The sequence below is a fragment of the Schistocerca nitens genome, chromosome 3, assembly GCF_023898315.1.
Source record: "Schistocerca nitens isolate TAMUIC-IGC-003100 chromosome 3, iqSchNite1.1, whole genome shotgun sequence".
Taxonomy (NCBI): Eukaryota; Metazoa; Arthropoda; class Insecta; order Orthoptera; family Acrididae; genus Schistocerca; species Schistocerca nitens.
In genome coordinates, this window is record NC_064616.1 from 594,086,593 (window position 1) to 594,106,212 (window position 19,620).

The window sequence follows — 19,620 nt, forward strand, 5'->3', positions numbered from 1 at the left end:
AAATGGAGATGCTGCTATGGCAGTCTTTGAAGACAATTCTTCTCAGATGAAGAAAAGCAGTACAGTGAAGAGACAGTTAGAACATATTCCAAAATACTAAAAAGACTTGTATAACTAGATGATTAAGAAAATATAGTCAGCAATCAGGACTTTTTTCTCCCAAACTGTTTGACCGTTCAATCAAAACCTCAAATGTCCACTTCAGCTGTAAATGTTATGTATTCTGAAAACTATCACAGAAATCATCTGACATAGATAATCCAGCAGCAATTTCAGCTGTAAAAATGCATTTTTTTTTTTTTTTTTTTTTTTTTTTTTTTTTTTTTTTTTTTTTTGAGAATTAGTCAGATTGCTCTCCTGTACACAGCCAGCAGTTTTCTTTTAATTTTGTCTCTGAAATATTGTAACTTTCTTTTCTTAATAAAATTGGTTACCAAAAGATAATATTCACCAAAATCTGCACAAAGTTATTGTAAAACACCTAACCCTATATTTAATTTACAAATTACCCATATTAACTCTTTGTATGCGAAGCAGACCTTACCAGTATTTTGACTTGCACTTCAAAAATTTTGGAGTATACCAAATGATAGTGACACGTTTTATTGTTTATGTTTCAATTCTAGGAGGCCACAGCACTTTCTTTGGACTGGTTAACACATTTGTTCACATTATTATGTATACTTATTACTTGTTGGCTGCAATGGGCCCACAATATCAAAAATACCTTTGGTGGAAAAAATACCTCACTGCCTTCCAAATGGTAAGTTAAAACTGGTTTACAATGCTTATTCTCTCAATAAGGACAGTTTTCTTATACCAGCTATAATTATTTCCTGTTTTTGTATTTTGATGATTTTCATTTTTCTATGGGTGAAGAACCATTTTCTCTTTCCTAATTTTATTGTCTAATGTTAAAAACCACCATCTTTCATAAACACATCAGTTATGAGATTCTTGACTGAGAACTTGAAACAAAGCCAGTGGTTAGGAGATGCCAATTCAGGGAATAACAATGAAAGCTACTTAATCTCTACAATACAAAAATCAACAAACACAGTAAAAGCAAATAAAATGAGGAAACTGTTTTACATTCTGAGAATAAAGCTGTTATCTGTAAACATGTAAAGGCATAATTGTTAAGATGTTGGACAAGGCTTACAAACAGCCTCATTTAATCTTTCAGTTCCAGTGCTGAAGTTGCGTAAACAGAGGCTGACCATGCAACTTTCCAATCACATCTAAAAGTAATATGATAATTGGAAATCTGCATCATGCTAATTAAATGTTGTTATAGTATCACATTAACATGTGAAATTTAGATTTTATATACCATATATTTTTGTTTGTTTGAGTGAAACTGTTCATTTTCATAAAAGATCCCATTTTCTTCATGGAGCCATCTAAAATGTTTAAATAAAGTATATTTTTTTATACAAGAAAGAGTTGTCAAGAAGGAACATCACTGGCTTGCTTTTAGAGTGGACTTTGCTAGCCATTGGGTGTATTTAAATCATTGAGAAAGTCATGAAAATATCTGTGATAGTATAATTCTCTCCTTTCAAACCAAAGTCAGGTTCAATGAAGAGCACGTACAGTCAGTTATTGTTTGGTAACTTAGTTACAGATATTATTATTCGTTTTGAAAACAGTGCATTGTTTATAACAAATTTATTTAAAGAATATATTCACTGTAGAACTGCAGTTAACTTGTCTAACTATTTAAAATGCCTGGATGGAATGTAACAATATTACGAAAAGTATTACGAAAAGGAAAGTCACTACTCACCTTTCGGCCATTAAGGCCGTCAACAATACACACACACACACACACACACACACACACACACACACACACACACACACACACACACACACATATGCATGCACACTGACGACTTTGTGTGTGTGTGTGTGTGTGTGTGTGTGTGTGTGTGTGTGTGTGTGTGTACTGTTCACAAAGGCCTTAATCGCCGAAAGCTTTATTTGTGACAGTCTTTTTGTTGTGCCTATCTGCGACTCAACATCTTTGCCATATGGTGAGTAGCAACTTTCCTTTTCATAATATTGTTGTTTAAAAATGCCTAGAAGATAATTATTATTAACACAGCATGTTATACTTATGACAAAGCTATATGGGTTAAGAACTTCCTTGCTTATTGAAGTCTCTCAAAATATGATTCTAAAAGACACCAGTCAGTGAAAACTGTCAGCATACACTAACTTATTGATGTGTTTATCCCTGCGACTTGCAGTATTGTGAAGTGGCCAGTTGTTGAATGTAACTGTCTTATAAGCTCTAGTGCGCATGTGTGTGTGTGTAAGTTTTGATTTTCCCCCATTTCAAAATAACAGTCACCTTCACTTTGTATTTTGTTATCTCAAAACAGAATGATATTTAGCTCTAATTTTGTTTTACTGTTACCAGATATACCAGTAGCTTTTTCCCTAGAGGACTTTTGAGTTGCTTAGAAAGTTAAGATGTCTTTTGTCATCTTGTTACTTTGTTATGTATAAATAATTGAAGCCGCAAAACAAATATTTATGTTTGCAGGTACAGTTTGTAGCAATAATGGTACATGCCTTCCAGCTATTGTTCATAGACTGCAACTATCCCAAGGCATTTGTGTGGTGGATTGGAATGCATGCTGTCATGTTCTATTTCCTGTTTTCGAATTTTTATAATCAAGCTTACAAGAGCAAATCACGAAGAGAAGAGAAATCTGAACCACAGGTAGGAAAAAAATTCTAATAAGGAAAAGAAAAATAATAGTAACACTAAATCTGGAACAAAAACCATAGAAAACTTTAGAATGTCTGCAGCATGGTCAGCACATACAGCCCTATAATATAAGGGGCGGTCAAATGAAAACTAGATAGATAGAAAAAAGTAAGTACACTGCTTATTACTTCAAAAGTAATCACTATAATTGTTGGTACATTTATCCCACTGTAAGACAAGACAGTCATTGCCTTCATGGAAAAATGTTTGTGGTTGCCTACGGAGTCGTGATTGTACCCAGATGTCCACCTCTTCATCCAAAGCAAATTGATGGCCATAAACGTTTTCCTTCAGGGCTCTAGAAATACGGAACTCTCATGGCAAGAGAGTGGGACTGTATTGAGGATGTGTTAGGGCTGTCCAGCAAACCTTCTGAATTGTAGTCCAAACAACGTTGCCAACTGAGGTTAATTAATTAATTTATTTATTTATCCATCTGTGGACATTTTAAAATGTATGGATGTTGTCAGTTGCGTACATTCATATATTTATACAGTTTGTTGTTACATGTAGTTAAACATTGTGACATATAAGTTATTTACAATCATTTTTGCTCCTTATCAAAATATTGTGAAACAAAAGCTATTTACAATCATTTTGCACTAAGGAATTCACTTATAGTGTAAAAGCAGTGTTCCTGCAAAAACAATTTAAGATTTTTCCTAAAGTAGTACACATTATCTGCTTCTTTTATTTTCTTTAGCAGTTTATTGTACAGTTTTACACCTTCATACAAGAAGCTATTTTGAGTCTTATGTTTATTCTTTCTGTCTAGGTGAAGACAGTGACTTGTTCTTGTACTATAGTTATAAAAACTGCTATTTGTGCTATAATTTTTTATATTTTTCTTGATGTACACTATGGTTTGGAATATAAATTCACAAGGAACAGTTAGAATTTCTAACATTTTGAAAAGTTCTCTGCTGTGGGCCTGCTTACTGCTTTTTGTTATAATTCTTACTGCTCTCTTTTGCATTTTAAATACTGTTTGTAAATTCTGAGCACTGTTTCCCCAGAAAATAATACCATAACTGAGCACTGAATGAACATAACTAAAGTATACAGTCCTCAAATATTCACTACTGCAAGCGGATACAAGTGCATACCATGTTGTGGATATCTTTTTTGAGAGTTTCATAGCATGTTCATTCCACTTCATTTGGCTGTCAATGTGCAACCCTAAGAATTTTGTTGTAAGTACATCGTCTGTGGAGATATTATCTAGTTTTAAATTTAAGGGGCTCTATTTTCTGTTCATTCTAAAGCATAATGTATTTTTTTCTTTACATTGAGAGCTACTTTGTTTTCCTGGGACCATTTGTGAACATCCCTTAGCACTTCAGTAGAATTTTCCAACTTTTGTGCTGGTGTCTTACTGGTGATTACTATGTTGCTGTCATCTGCAAACAGTATCTTCTCTCCATGGCTGATATGTTGTGGGAAATCATTTATATACACCAGAAATAATACAGGGCCTAGTACACTTCCTTGAGGGACCCCAGTATTGATATATTGTGGATCAGATATATGTTTCTCAATGTACTTGATCCACTGGAGACATGTGTGATCTCTACTGACTGTACTCTGTTTTCTAAATGTGAACGAAACCATTTGAGAACCACTGCCCTTACTCATAGTGCCTCTAATGTATGCGACAGCTTCTGGTGGTCAACTGTATCAAATGCCTTAGACAGGTCTAGGAAAAGGCCAGTTACATAGCTGTTCTCATCTAGTGCTTCTAAAACTGATTTTGTAAATTGTGCTATTGCAGATTCTGTACCTCTACCAGCCCTGAAACCATACTGGTCATTGCAGAGGAGGTTGAATTTACTTAGATAGCTCAAAATCCTGTTTTTCATTATTGTTTCTATCACTTCGGAAAAGTATGACATTAGGGCTATTGATCTGTAGTTCTCAACGTTTTCTACATCACCTTTCTTGTGGACTGGTAAAATTTTAGCATGCTTCAGATAGTCAGGGAAGCAACCAGTTTTGAAGTATTCATTTATGATTTCTGTTATTGGAGCTTTCATACCGTTTATGCATTTTTTCAGCTCACACATTGGGATTTCATCTAAACCTGCTGAGTTTTTGTTCTTTAATTGCATTACAACATTGCATACTTCCTCCTCAGTAGTTGGAAGCAATACCATTGAGTTGGCTGTATGCTTCTGTATTGGTTGATTAGCACCGTTTGGACAATTTTTCTGTAAGTTCATTGCAATGCTGCTAAAGTAGGTATTCACATAATTTGCCAATTCTTTCAGGTTACTTTCTAAGTTTTCCTTGTTCCTGATTTGTGTGTTTGTACCTCTCTGCTTCACAGTTCCTGTCTCTTGTTTCACTACAGCCCATGTAGCTTTACTTTTATTATTGGCTAAATTTATGAACCTATTGTTGGCTGATTTTTTTGCAGTGTGGAGTACCTTCCTATAGATCCCTTTGTAGTTTTTGTAGTAGTGCAAAAAAATTGGATCACTATTGTCCTTTTTAATGGAGTTTAGGTATTTACAAGTTTGAGCACTTTTTGTAATTCCTTTAGTAATCCATTTATTGTTGGTGTATGTTTCAACGGGAATTAATGCTTTGGGGAATGTTTCTTCAAATTTTAATTTAAACTCAAACATAAAATTGGAGAACTTGCTATTCACTTTAGTTTCTATGTAGACTCCTTCCCAACTTTCACATGCTAACTTTAAAGAAAACTCTTGCAAAGCTGATGGGGAGAAGACTCTTTTATATACATGCAGTTTTGATTCTTTTTTTACACAAGCTTTTACTTTTATAATATGACATAGATGGTCAGACAGTCCCAGATTTTTGACAAGTACATCACAGTTTTCTCTGCCTACATCTGTAGCTACATGGTCAATGGTAGATGATGAATGTGTGGTTATTCTTGTTGCACAGTTGACTAGTGATGATATACCAAAACTATGTAGGATATTCACAAATGTGTTACTGGTGTCATCTGTTTTAGTTGTATTTATGTTAAAGTCCCCACACAAAAGGATATTATGTTTCAGAGTCAATCCTAGTTCTAGGCTTTATATAAGTTTTGAAAAGAATATCTCTAAATTACCACTGGGAGAATGATATACACATAATATAGTTAGTTTCTTGGGCATATTTATAGCAACTATCTCTATTGCTGACGCTTCAAAGTCTTTGTCTACACTTAGCATGATAATATCATTTCTGACTTTAAATTCAATGCCATTCTTAACATTAATACATGATCCTCCACCATTCATTGTGTTTCTGCAATAAGAACATGCTTGGACATATGAGGGTAAATTAATATATAAGATTTCACTTTCTTTACACCAGTGCTCTGTAATACAGATAACAGTGCTGTCTAAGATTTGTAACTCGACTTACAGCTGTTGCACTTTGTTTTTTACACACTGAATATTTTGGTGGAGTACTGTTAGACATTTAATGTTAAGAATCTTAAGGTAATGTAACTCATCTACAAAAGAAATGGCTTACAATGTGTTTGCTTAATTGATTCTTGAGTACTGTTCATAAATAAGCCTGGGATGCTTACCAGGTAGTACTGATAAAAGAGATAAAGAAGATCCAACAAAGAGTGGCACATTTCATCACAGGATCATTTTGTCAGCATGAGAGCATTATAGAAATCCTTGACAAACTCCAGTGGTAGATACTACAAGAGAAGCGTTGTGCATCACAGAAAGGGTTCCTGTTGAAATTTTGAGAGTGTGCTTTCTGAGAAGAGTCGGACAACATATTACTTCCTCCCACAAAATGACCACAAAGAAAAAATTTTAGAAATTGGAGCTAATACAGAGGCTTCATCTGCATCTACATCTACATATATTTATACTCCATGAATCACACTTAATTGCTGGCAGGGGGTTCATCGAACCAGCTCCACAATAATTCTCTGTTATTCCAATCTCAAACAGCGCATGAAGAAAAGAGAAAAGGAACACCTATATCACCCTGTCCAAGCTCTGATTTCCCTTATTTTATTATGATCATCTTTTCTCCCTATTTAGGTCAGCATCAACAAAATATTTTTGTATTCAGAGGAGAAAGTTGGTGACTGAAATTTCGTGAGTAGATTCCACCGCAGCAAAAAACGTCTTTCTTTTAATGATGTCCACCCCAAATCCTGTATCATGTCAGTAACACTCTCTCCCCTATGTCACGATAATATGAAACATGCTACTTTTCTTTGAACTTTGCAGCAGTACTCCAAAAGTAGATGGACAAGCGTAGTGTAGGCAGTCTCTTTAGTAGATCTGTTACATTTTTTAAGCATTCTGCCAATAAAATGCAGTCTTTGGTTTGCCCTCCCCACAATGTTTTCTGTGTTCTTTCCAATGTAAGTTGCTCATAATTGTAATTCCTAGGTATTTAGTTGAATTTACGGCCTTTAGATTTGATTTATTTATCATGTAACTGAAGTTTAACAGATACCTTTTAGCACTCATGTGGATTACCTCACAATTTTCATTATTTAGGGTCAATTGCCAATTTTTGCACCATACAGATATCTTTTCTAAATCGTTTTGTAATTATATATACACTCCTGGAAATTGAAATAAGAACACCGTGAATTCATTGTCCCGGGAAGGGGAAACTTTATTGACACATTCCTGGGGTCAGATACATCACATGATCACACTGACAGTACCACAGGCACATAGACACAGGCAACAGAGCATGCACAATGCCGTCACTAGTACAGTGTATATCCACCTTTCGCAGCAATGCAGGCTGCTACTCTCCCATGGAGACGATCGTAGAGATGCTGGATGTAGTCCTGTGGAACGTCTTGCCATGCCATTTCCACCTGGCGCCTCAGTTGGACCAGCGTTCGTGCTGGACGTGCAGACCGCGTGAGACAACACTTCATCCAGTCCCAAACATGCTCAATGGGGGACAGATCCGGAGATCTTGCTGGCCAGGGTAGTTGACTTACACCTTCTAGAGCACGTTGGGTGGCACGGGATACATGCGGACGTGCATTGTCCTGTTGGAACAGCAAGTTCCCTTGCCGGTCTAGGAATGGTAGAACGATGGGTTCGATGATGGTTTGGATGTACCGTGCACTATTCAGTGTCCCCTCGACGATCACCAGTGGTGTACGGCCAGTGTAGGAGATCGCTCCCCACACCATGATGACGGGTGTTGGCCCTGTGTGCCTCGGTCGTATGCAGTCCTGATTGTGGCGCTCACCTGCACGGCGCCAAACACGCATACAACCATCATTGGCACCAAGGCAGAAGCGACTCTCATCGCTGAAGACGACACGTCTCCATTCGTCCCTCCATTCACGCCTGTCGCGACACCACTGGAGGCGGGCTGCACGATGTTGGGGTGTGAGCGGAAGACGGCCTAACAGTGTGCGGGACCGTAGCCCAGCTTCATGGAGACGGTTGCGAATGGTCCTCGCCGATACCCCAGGAGCAACAGTGTCCCTAATTTGCTGGTAAGTGGCGGTGCGGTCCCCTACGGCACTGCGTAGGATCCTACGGTCTTGGCGTGCATCCGTGCATCGCTGCGGCCCGGTCCCAGGTCGACGGGCACGTGCACCTTCCGCCGACCACTGGCGACAACATCGATGTACTGTGGAGACCTCATGCCCCACATGTTGAGCAATTCAGCGGTACGTCCACTCGGCCTCCCGCATGCCCACTATACGCCCTCGCTCAAAGTCCGTCAACTGCACATACGGTTCACGTCCACGCTGTCGCGGCATGCTACCAGTGTTAAAGACTGCGATGGAGCTCCGTATGCCACGGCAAACTGGCTGACACTGACGGCGGCGGTGCACAAATGCTGCGCAGCTAGCGCCATTCGATGGCCAACACCGCGGTTCCTGGTGTGTCCGCTGTGCCGTGCGTGTGATCATTGCTTGTACAGCCCTCTCGCAGTGTCCGGAGCAAGTATGGTGGGTCTGACACACCGGTGTCAATGTGTTCTTTTTTCCATTTCCAGGAGTGTATATATAAAACAAAGATGATGTGACTTACCAAACGAAAGCGCTGGCACGTCGATAGACACACAAACAAACACAAACATACACACAAAATTCTAGCTTTCGCAACCAACGGTTGCCTCTTCAGGAAAGAGGGAAGGAGAGGGAAAGACGAAAGGATTTGGGTTTTAAGGGAGAGGGTAAGGAGTCATACCAATGCCGGGAGCGGAAAGACTTACCTTAGGGGGAAAAAAGGACAGGTATACACTCGCACACACACACATATCCATCCGCACATACACAGACACAAGCAGACCTCCCAATCGCACCCCCATCAGATTTAGTGGGAAGATGGCCTAGTGGATTTCCTGCCAAAAACTGAACACAGATCAAGCATGAAAACAAGAAGAAGGTGTACTGAACTACGAAAAAAAAAAAAAAACGGAAACAGTGAACAGTCCAAATGTAACAAATACAATACTGAGGAAAGTGACACAGCCATGGTTAAGTGGTCACAGGGTTGGATTATGAAGTGGGTGATCTGGGTTCTAAGCCCCCTTGAGCCATTTATTTATTTTATTTTATTTTTTCACAACTTTATGAACTGTCCATTCAGTCATTGAAATGTATGTTCTCTTTCTGTAGGCTTGGTGGTTGTCATACTGTACATTGGTTATAGAATATAAATCATGTGGTATGAATACAGTACTATCACAAGTAAACGTGATGAATAGTAAGAGCAGGTGAGATACCACATAGACACCTCACAGGAATGAAAACAACAAATAAACAGATGTTAACTATGTTAACAAAGGAATTCAAGAGCAAAACTTCCAAAACTGAGTGCAACTTCAAAAACACTAAAATATGTGTTTTGACAGAGCACAGAGAAATTGTGTGGTTATGAAACTGTTGTGTTCATTATCTGCAGCTTATGTGGCAAACTATTATGTTCTCATTTCCTTTGGAGAGATCACATTCACATTCATAAAAACACCTAAACTGGGCAGGGAGGCATATCTCACTCACTCTCCAGGTGTACAAATTAGGTCCTATCATATGACACACATACAGTCTATGTATGACCCACCAGATGTGTTTTCTGGTGGAGGATTCGTTTGAATTGTCCCCCTGTCATCAAAGGCTTTTGGTTCCCATTCGAAAGCCACTTCCTTTCAGCTGCTAATAGAGTAGTTGTGCAGAATTGAATTTCATTGTAGGTCCCTTCCTTACACTTCACTGCTGCAAACGGACATTATACCATGACACAGACACAAATTTGAATACAGGGGGCAAAAAAAAAAAAAAAAAAAAAAAATCAAGAGAGCATTGAACACGGCTCACCCACTTTGCAGTCCAACACCATGACCACTTTTTTTCCAATTAATTTGTTCAGGGTGGACATCCCATGATACCTGTGCAAATTCATTGTTGATCCATTTACTCAGTTTTTTTTTTAATTGCAGACAGCAGCTAACCCTCTGACTGAACATGCTGGCTTGCCGTGCCATGCTGTGCTCAACAACAACATTGTCACTTCTACACCCAATGTAGCACTTGTTAAATTTGGACCACTCACGGTTTTTATTTTGCTTTTTCTTCACAGATCAGTACACCTTCTTCCTGTTTTCATGCTTGATCTGTGTTCAGTTTTTGATCGGCTGTACACTGGGCACTCTTACCACTAAATCACAAGGGGGTGTGATGGGAAGTTTCCCTTATCAGTTTATCTCCTAAATCATTTACAGCCCCAGGTCTACAATATTTTCAAACCAGACCAAAAACTTTGTAGTGGCAACCCAGCAAACCAGGGTATCTGCCCTGGGCAGAAATTTTATAGGGTGCCAAATTCATATTCTTGAAGAAAAAAAATCTTGAGATTTTCACTCTGCGTTCTCATTCTGGAAACATCCCCCAGGCTGTGGCTAAGCCATGTCTCCGCTATATCCTTTCTTTCAGGAGTGCTAGTTCTGCAAGGTTCGCAGGAGAGCTTCTGTAAAGTTTGGAAGGTAGGAGACGAGATACTGGCAGAAGTAAAGCTGTGAGTACCGGGCGTGAGTCGTGCTTCGGTAGCTCAGATGGTAGAGCACTTGCCCGCGAAAGGCAAAGGTCCCGAGTTCGAGTCTCGGTCGGGCACACAGTTTTAATCTGCCAGGAAGTTTCAAAAAAAATCTTGTTTCACAAAGTACCTAGCAACCAGCGCACATTGGTCTATCGATTATTCATATGGTTTTGAAACACATACCTGTTGGTTTTTGAACATTTTTGAGCACGTTCAAAGTTGATTTCTAAATGAATCATAAGTTGATTTTTGAATGGGTGCATAGTGTACATGATTTCCCTGCCAGGGGCATCTCTGTTGCATCTAAAAATAAAAAACTTTCCCACAGACAAGAGGGGATGGGGCTATACGAGCTGGGTCAAATAAACCCAAACTGCTTAATGCCAATTGCTGTTTGTTTATGTGGTTGATGGGGTGTGCGAATGATCAGCATTGTTATAATTATTAGTGAAATCCATAGAGTCAGACTACCAGAATGGACTTAAATGACTAACAAGAATAACAGGCAAGAAAGATTACATATCTTCTCAGTGTATCTAAGAAAATGAAATTTTGACAGAAAATGTTTGACTGAACCCTACACTATTAATGGCCAGTTGTACAGTCCCTGATTAGCAGTTGCTTAAGTTCTATTCTCAGAACAGCATGAAAAACGTATTGTATGAACACCTGATAATGCCTAACCAGAAAATAAATTTGGGATAACTGAGCTGGTGATTCTGGCAGGCTTAGGGAAGTTAACTGGAGAATAAATTTTGACAATGGCAGGAATAGTTGCAGAATTAGTAATGACAAGATTGTTTGTTGGATCGAGAAAGGAGAAGAAATGGGTACATTACACAAATTATGTGGAAGAATATGTCAGTTCCATATTTATAGAGAAGTTTTGTACTACTAGTTTTTGATGTCATATTTGAGTAACTGAAGCATTTGAATGAAATGTGAAACTATTTCCTAACATAGAACTTTTTGCTTGTAGTGGGCCTAATAGACATTTAACATTAGTACTTTGCGAATTCCATTCTGTCATGTTATTTATGTAAATGAGGTATATAAAAATGACCATTTGTGCAAAATCAGTCTCACTGTTTTGGAATGTGTTACAATTGCTGCAATATTAGAAAGATCTTTTTCATTTTATCTGGCAGACAGTGACAACACAGATGTAATCAAATCGAGAAATCACACAAGCCATAGGTACTATTTGTGTTACCAACTCTTTCAGTATTATACAATTACATTTTGATTTTTCATGTAGCAAGACATTTGGCAAACTTTAATAAGGTAATAGATTCTTTTGCAGAAAGGAAAGCAAGCCATGTAACGCTTACCAAGATAGAGAGAAAAAAATTCTAGGACCTAAGGATTGAAGAAATGCGTACTATCTTGCTTGTCTCTTGTCTTTACTGGTTTTATGTTTCCTATATTTAATTTTATGTCACACAAAAGAGAATGTTATTAGCTAACAGGTAATAAATAGTGTAAATTTTCTGAAGAGTTCCTATTCTCTCGGTCACAAATAATCCCACCCAGTATTAATTGCGAGTTTTTTTTAATGGGGTGTAGGGTGTCAAACCAGCCGACTGGGAACAGGAGAGGCACCACAGAATATTTTAATTTCCACTGTCCTGAATATGGGTCTGATGGCTTCCATTACAAAATGTATATGTTTGAATTCCACAGAGCAAAATAAAGTGACGTGCGATAGAAGAATGCTGTGTGAATAGGTGTGGCACTGCACTTTGGCACACAAAAGACCAAATAACATGTCTTACATTTCCTCGAACATACCGAGTTGGGGGGGGGGGGGGGGGCAGGTGTTGTTGCCACTGTTAAGTATGGAGCTACTGCATCAGCATACCCTGAAAGGAACTAACTGATATACGGTCTGAACCATAACACTTACTTTTATTAAGTGGTTAAGTTGCTTCACTACTCTGCGGATATTTACTTCTAAGTTATTCATGTTGGCAGCTGTTCTTGATTCGAATTATGAAATATTTACTTCATCTTCTTTGGTGAAGGAATTTCAGAAGGCTGTGTTTTGTAAGTCTGCTTTGGATGCACTGTCGTCAATAGTATTTCCATTGCTTTTAAACAGAGAAGGCAATTTGTCTTGCCACTAGCACATATTACATATGACCAGAATTTTATAGGATTTTCCGCCAGGTTTCAAGACAAATTTTCAGTGTGGAAGCTATTATAAGTATCTTGCATTGATATCTGTGCTAAATTTTGAGCTTCTGTAAAATATTGCCAATCTTTGAATTTGGCATGCTTTTTTCATTGGTTTGCTACACTGTTATGACCAGTTTTATGTACCATAAGGCGTTAGTTCTGTCATTTGTTAATTTACTTGGTATAAATCTCTCAATTGCTGTCGATTCTATTTCTTTGAATTGAAGCTGCATCTAGCCTATGCTTACATTGTTAATTGTGAAGCAGTGGAGATTGTCTCTCAGGGAGGTGTCAATTGAATTTTTATCTGATTTTTTTGAATAGGTATATTTTTGTTTATTTTTGGAGGATTTGGGGGTTAAAATATTAAATCATGCTACAACAATCCTGTGTTCACTAATCCCTGTTTTCAATTTGATGCTCGTTATTAGCTTAGGATTATCATTGCTAAGAGGTCAAGTGTATTCTCACAACCGTTTACTATTCACATGGGCTCATGAACAAACTGCTCGAAATAATTTTCAGAGAATGCGTTTAGCAAAATTTCAGAAGATGTTTTCTGTGTACTTCCAGATTTAAACATGCATTTTCACCAACATATTGAGGGTAAATTAAATTCACCACCAACTAGAATTGTATGGGTCAGGTATGTGTTTGAAATTAAACCCAAGTTTTCTTTGAACCTTTTGGCAATTGTTATCATCTGGTTTAGGAGGTCAGTAAAAGGATCCAATTATTATTTTATTTCAGTTGCCAAGAATGACCTCTGCCCATACTAACTCACAGGAACTATCTACTTCAATTTTGCTACAAGATAGGCTACTTGTAATAGCAACAAACATGCCACTCCCAACTTTGCTTAACCTATCCTGGCTGAACACTGTTAGGTTCTTTGCAAAAATTTTGGGTGAACTTATCTCCAGCTTTAACCAGCTTCTAGTGACCATAAAAATTTGAGAATCAGTGCTTTCTATTAGCACTTGGAGCTCTTGTACTTTCGCAGCAGAGCTATGACAGTTTACAACAGATACCGATAGTTCCTGACTCTATGTTCTTCCTGTGTGCAACCTGCGCCTTTTGAGAATGAAGTTCTTTTTGTGTTTTCCCAAGATGCTCTAACCTAAAAAAACTGCCCAGTCTATGCCACACAGCATGTAGTGGACTCCTGACCTACTCAGCTGACCAGAAACCCAACCACCCTGTGGCGCAAGTCAAGGAGTCTTCAGCTACATGGCCGCAGAACCAGCTGAGCCTCTGATTCAGACACTACACTCAGTTCTCTACCAGAAGTCGGCAATCATTCCTGTCGACTATGCTGCAAATGGTGAGCTCTGCTTTCATCTTGCAAGCAAGACTGGCAGCCTTTACCATTTCTGTTAGCTGCTCGAAACCAGAGAGAATCTCTTCCAGTCCAAAGCAACACGCATCACGGATGTGAGCCACCACTGCTGTGCTCTTAAGTGCATGCAGAAGGACCAGTTCCATGTCTGGAACAAATCCTATCAGCATGCACATGGAGTGCACATTGGATTTCTTCCCCGCCTTGGCAGCCAAGTCGCTAAGGGGAACCATAATATGCCTAACTTTGGAGCTCACAACTAACAATAATCCTACCCTCTGTGATTGTCTGAATCTTTCAGGCTGAGATGCTTCCTCTGAAACAGGACAAGCAACTGCATCTGACTGAGGGACAATGTCTTGTGCCTGGAGTCTGTTTGTCAGACTAACTGGGGAGGTCTTACATTCAGCCGCTTGGGAAGTTCTTCGTCGCCTTCCACACTCCGAGGTGACATCCCACTCGACAATGGGTGAGGGGTCAACCTCAGTGTGAGCAGTAACTGTGCTGGCCACTGGTGTGGACTGATCAGTGAACTCAGATGTGCTGGATGTCCGTTGGATCCCCACGACTGGCCCACAACAATGATGCTCATCCACTGCAGTTTCAAGCTGTGTAACCGAAGCCATCACAGCCTGGACCTGAGAGCAAAGAGTCACCAACTCACCTCGTATCCACACACAGGAATCACAGCCCCTATCCTTACTAAAGACTGTGGGAAACTACACTACACAGACAAACAAGGACAATCGACATCCACTACGGAACTCTACTGTACACATGGAGAACTGTGTCTAGTAAATCAGATTCACATGCAGAGATTAAAAAACTGAACTACCAAAGCACTCAGGTGAGACTAAATAATTCGCTCCTGATTAGGAACTTGTAATATGTCACAAAATCAGTTTACGTTCTGACAAAAATGAAAAGACTTACCAATGATCATTCTTGACACTCACCCCTCACAAGTGGAACAGGGAATGGGGGACCAGTTAGTAGTACCAGAAGTACCCTCCAGCACACACTGTCACGTGGCTTGTGGCATATTGATGTAGAAGCAGATGCAGATATAGATGAACATGTGGACAGGCATTTTGATGGCAAGTTGGTTTGACTATACTGCAGAAGTTTCACTCGTAAGCCCTTACACATCCTCCACACAGTCCAAATTTCTCACCATCTGATTTCCATATATTTGGAGCCTTGAAGAAAGACATTCATTGCCGTCAATTTGCTTCAGATGAAGAGGTGTATGCCTGGGTGCAATCATGGGTCTGTAGGCAGTTGCACACATTTTTCCATAAAGGTGTTGACCATCTTGTCTCACAGTAAGATAAATGTATTAACTGTTATGGTGATTACTTTTTAAATAATAAACAGTCTACCCACATTTTCCACCATCTGTCTTGTTTTCATTTGACTGTCCCCTATAAGCCATCTGCATTTTTTTTTTTTTAATTTAGAGAAACACACAAATTTACAGCCTCACACAAATTTGTTATGTTGCAGTAGTTAACACTATCATGCTGTTTTCAAATTCTTCTGATTTTATAATTTCTCCTAGGTTACTCATAAAGTTAAATGTAGACTTATAGCAATATATTCATTAGCTCACAGGAGTTTCAAGCTAATTTGCAACCATACTGAACTATTATATCTGAGAGTCAGCGGTCTCAGAGAAGGATCCTGGAGTAAGATTATCATGTTTTAAGTCGTTTTCTGATTTCAACTGTAAATTGTATCAAAGGAAAATTCACCAGAAAAAAGTAATGAATTATGAAACACAATTGCTTGCCAGTGCTTACCTTCGGATGCAAAATGTGTAGTGCTGCCAATAGTCACATATAAAAGTAGCAGTGACACACTACCTAACATTCAGAACCAACAGTTATTTCCTGTGGAAGGGGAATGGAAGTCTCGGAGGGTGAGGGGGTGGGGAAAGGGAAGGTTGAAAAGGAAGGACAGATCATTTATATTTCGCAACAGGGGGAAAATCTTCTGTAATTTCATTTACAAGGAGATTTGAATTCATTGTTTCCTTTCTAGGGTTGATTTTGAGAAGATATTTTCCTTAATTTTGCTTTCTGATAACAAAATATTATCATATAATGTACTCATTGCATTTGTACATTCTCCATAGGTCATTTACTTTCATCCAAAATATACAGATGTCTTTTGCTGACTGTAATGTCCAGCATTGCACTTTTATATGCTGCGAACTTCTATTTCATTTTTCATTGCTTCTGCACTACAATCTGTTTCAGTTTGATGATTTTCTCTTTTCCATTTTCTTTATACTATTTTGCAATTTGCTTTGATTTTATTCCTCTTCTTTCACATTAAATTCACTCAGTTTTTGTATTTTCTTCTTGTCTTTTAGTGTGCTACAAACTTTTTCAGGTGGAATGAATTCAGTGTTTTCTTTTAAGATAGAATAGGAACACAGCAGTCAGTGGCAATCCCACTGTTTTGTATTATTCTTGTATATCCAGATTTTAACTATAAATAGTCATATTCAGTGCATTTGAGTGAGCTATCATCCAACGAACTCACTACAGTACGTGTCACCTTATGAATTTTTTTCCACATTTGGTGTACACTAAATCCCTTGCACATGCAGTCAAGAATACATAGGTTCTACAAAAAGAAGCATTATCATCTGACTTAAGGTGACGTACTGTTGAGAGTTCGTTGGATGGTAACTCACTCAAGTACACTGAAGATGGCTATTTGTAATTGAAATCTGAGTATACAAGTATAGCAAGAAACTAGTAGGATTATGACTGATTGCTGTATTCCTATTCTTCCTTAATTAATCTACAGTCGCCGTGCACATTGGTTCCTTTTAGAATCAAATTTGTCAAAGTTGGTTATTTTCTTTTAGACTTTAATTTACAGTTTCTCAGTTTTTGATTCACCACAGATTATCCTTATTCGAGAGAGTAATTTTGACCATCTTTGTAATGCATTTTTGCTTATTATTTGAGCTATGTGCTTAAATTGTATGGCTACGAAATTATCACCCAAAACTAATATCTTCAATTTTTCATCCTCTGCAGTAAAAAATCTCATACCTTTATCTCTTTATAACTACAGTGTAACTGAAAGAAGGTTCAAATTCAGTTTTATATATCCAGGTACTTAAAAAACGTGGCAGAACTTTTAGAGCACAAAGACTACTCACATGGATAGATATTGTCACAAAAATTCCAGTCACCATCCCAGGCACAAAAGGGGAATTATTAAAACATTGGTGGACTGGCCTAAAAGATTCTGTGAACCACAGTACTTGGAGAAAAAGTTCAATCATTTAAGAACTACTTTCAAAAGAAACTGCTACTCTGCAAAGAGATAAATAAGGCATTGCCTCCTAAAAGATCTGGAGCTTCAGGTGAAAAAACAAAACCAACTAAAGGTACAATTTTCCTCCCATTTGTAAAAAGAGTCGCAAATTTCCTCAGCAGATTACTAAAAAGACATGGTACTGATAGTGCTTAAACCAATAAGAAAAGTGCATGAATATTTTAATACAGCAAGGGACCTATGCCTGTTGCCTGCAACGGTAGGAGTACACAAAATCCCTTGCACATGAAGTCAAGTATACATAGGATCTACATAAAGAAGCATTATCATGTGACTTAAAGAATACAAGAGTAATTTTTGCCTGGGAAACATGGATAAATTGGCAGTAGCAGATCATACTCTGGGACCAGAGAACTACCAACTTCATTTGTTCAATACTACTACAGTTTTATTAAAATACAACTATTACTCTGCTTGGATGTACAGAGAGGCCATATTGAAAAAAATAATAAAAATAACTTTAGAATAAAGAACAAGGATTGAAATTAGACAAGTTTTGATGCTTAGTAGCAAATGAAGCAAACAGCTCCAATTCTACTGCACCGCAAGCTCCAAGAGACTCGTAGGCATGACTCTGTGATCTTAGGCATTAATCAAAAGATGCCATGACTCAGCCATTGTGTGGATACATATAAACAGTTTGGCTCACTGAACTCATGTAAGTTTGAATTTTTGATATGAGTCTATACTCTGATGGTGTCTCCAGCATTAGGAGACAATGAATTAGGCCCATAAAATATGCATTGGGGTACAGCCTTTTGCTCATAAAACAGAAGTCACCGAGGACACATATACTAGCAGCGAAAGCCTGCAACGTATGATGAATAATTTTTATTGATATCTGCCACGGTTTTGATGCAGTGGTTACATCTTCCTTTTTGCGTCATTTCAATGATGATGAGTTGCAATTTTGTAGTCTGATGTTCATGGGTGTATTTATTTTTCATGTACTCCATTCTTTTCTCATCAAGAGGAATTGTTCTGTCATTTCACATTTATTGAATCTCGTCATGTGCGACACAAAAGACATGTTGATTTTATTTGTGAGAGATTAATCAGTATAGTGCTCACCAGTATCTATTCTCAGCCATCCCTCTTATCATTCAAGCCAATTAATGACAGGAGAGTTTTGGTCTTCATCTGACTAATCTACGATCAAACAATTTAATAAATTTGCATTCATTTTCTTGTTAGTGAGCAGCTGTGCAGTTTCAGAAGACGTATGTCCTTGGAATATTTCTAGTAACTGAATTTTGTGGAATATATGATGATTTCTCTTTTGGAATGATTATATTTCATTTATAAATCAGTCACTTGTTAAATTAACATGGGCTATTGTGATAACTGCATACGAATTCCAATGTATGACACATATTACACTCAAACTCCTACAACAATATTATGGTACTTAATTACAAACTACAGAGCAAACATGAAGATGTAAATGTAATAGTTAATGACTTGATATCATCACAAAATAACCGCAGAAACTCATTATATCATTGGTAATGTAGAACTCATTTATGGAAACTATAAGTGAAATAAACAATAAGTAATATTTTATAGTCTGCTCATAGCATGTTTTATGGGCAACTTTCATAACAATTTTAAAAAAGTGAGACAAGTGAAATAATTCAGTCTTAACAGGATTCATTTGTCAACATTTATATGGGCTACTTTTATAACTACCCATTCCAGTTTACTGTGCAATTAACCAGTGATATTGAATTCCAAAAAAAAGAATGACTCAATACAGTACAAAGAAAATTTTTATTTTGTGATGATTTAATCTATTGTGTGTGGCTTGGTGGCTCACTGATGAATTGCTACACTACAAATTCAAAGTCCTAGGATTTTAATCTCTCATTTAATACTGCTTTGACCTCTGTCAAAGTTTATTGATGTGAAAAGGCAGAATTGCACTGTGATTTGAAATTCACGTTTAA

General features: G+C 37.9%; 1 protein-coding gene across 3 annotated transcripts in view; it reads left to right on the forward strand.

The window, feature by feature from the left end:
- The window catches only part of LOC126248510 (elongation of very long chain fatty acids protein AAEL008004), a 351,103-nt gene that overhangs the window by 329,049 nt on the left and 2,434 nt on the right, over positions 1-19,620 (forward strand). For all 3 annotated transcript variants that reach the window (XM_049949556.1, XM_049949559.1, XM_049949557.1), the window contains 2 exons: positions 627-763; positions 2,555-2,734. In XM_049949556.1, coding sequence (XP_049805513.1) covers positions 627-763; positions 2,555-2,734 — 317 coding nt within the window. The remainder of the gene's footprint in view (positions 1-626; positions 764-2,554; positions 2,735-19,620) is intronic.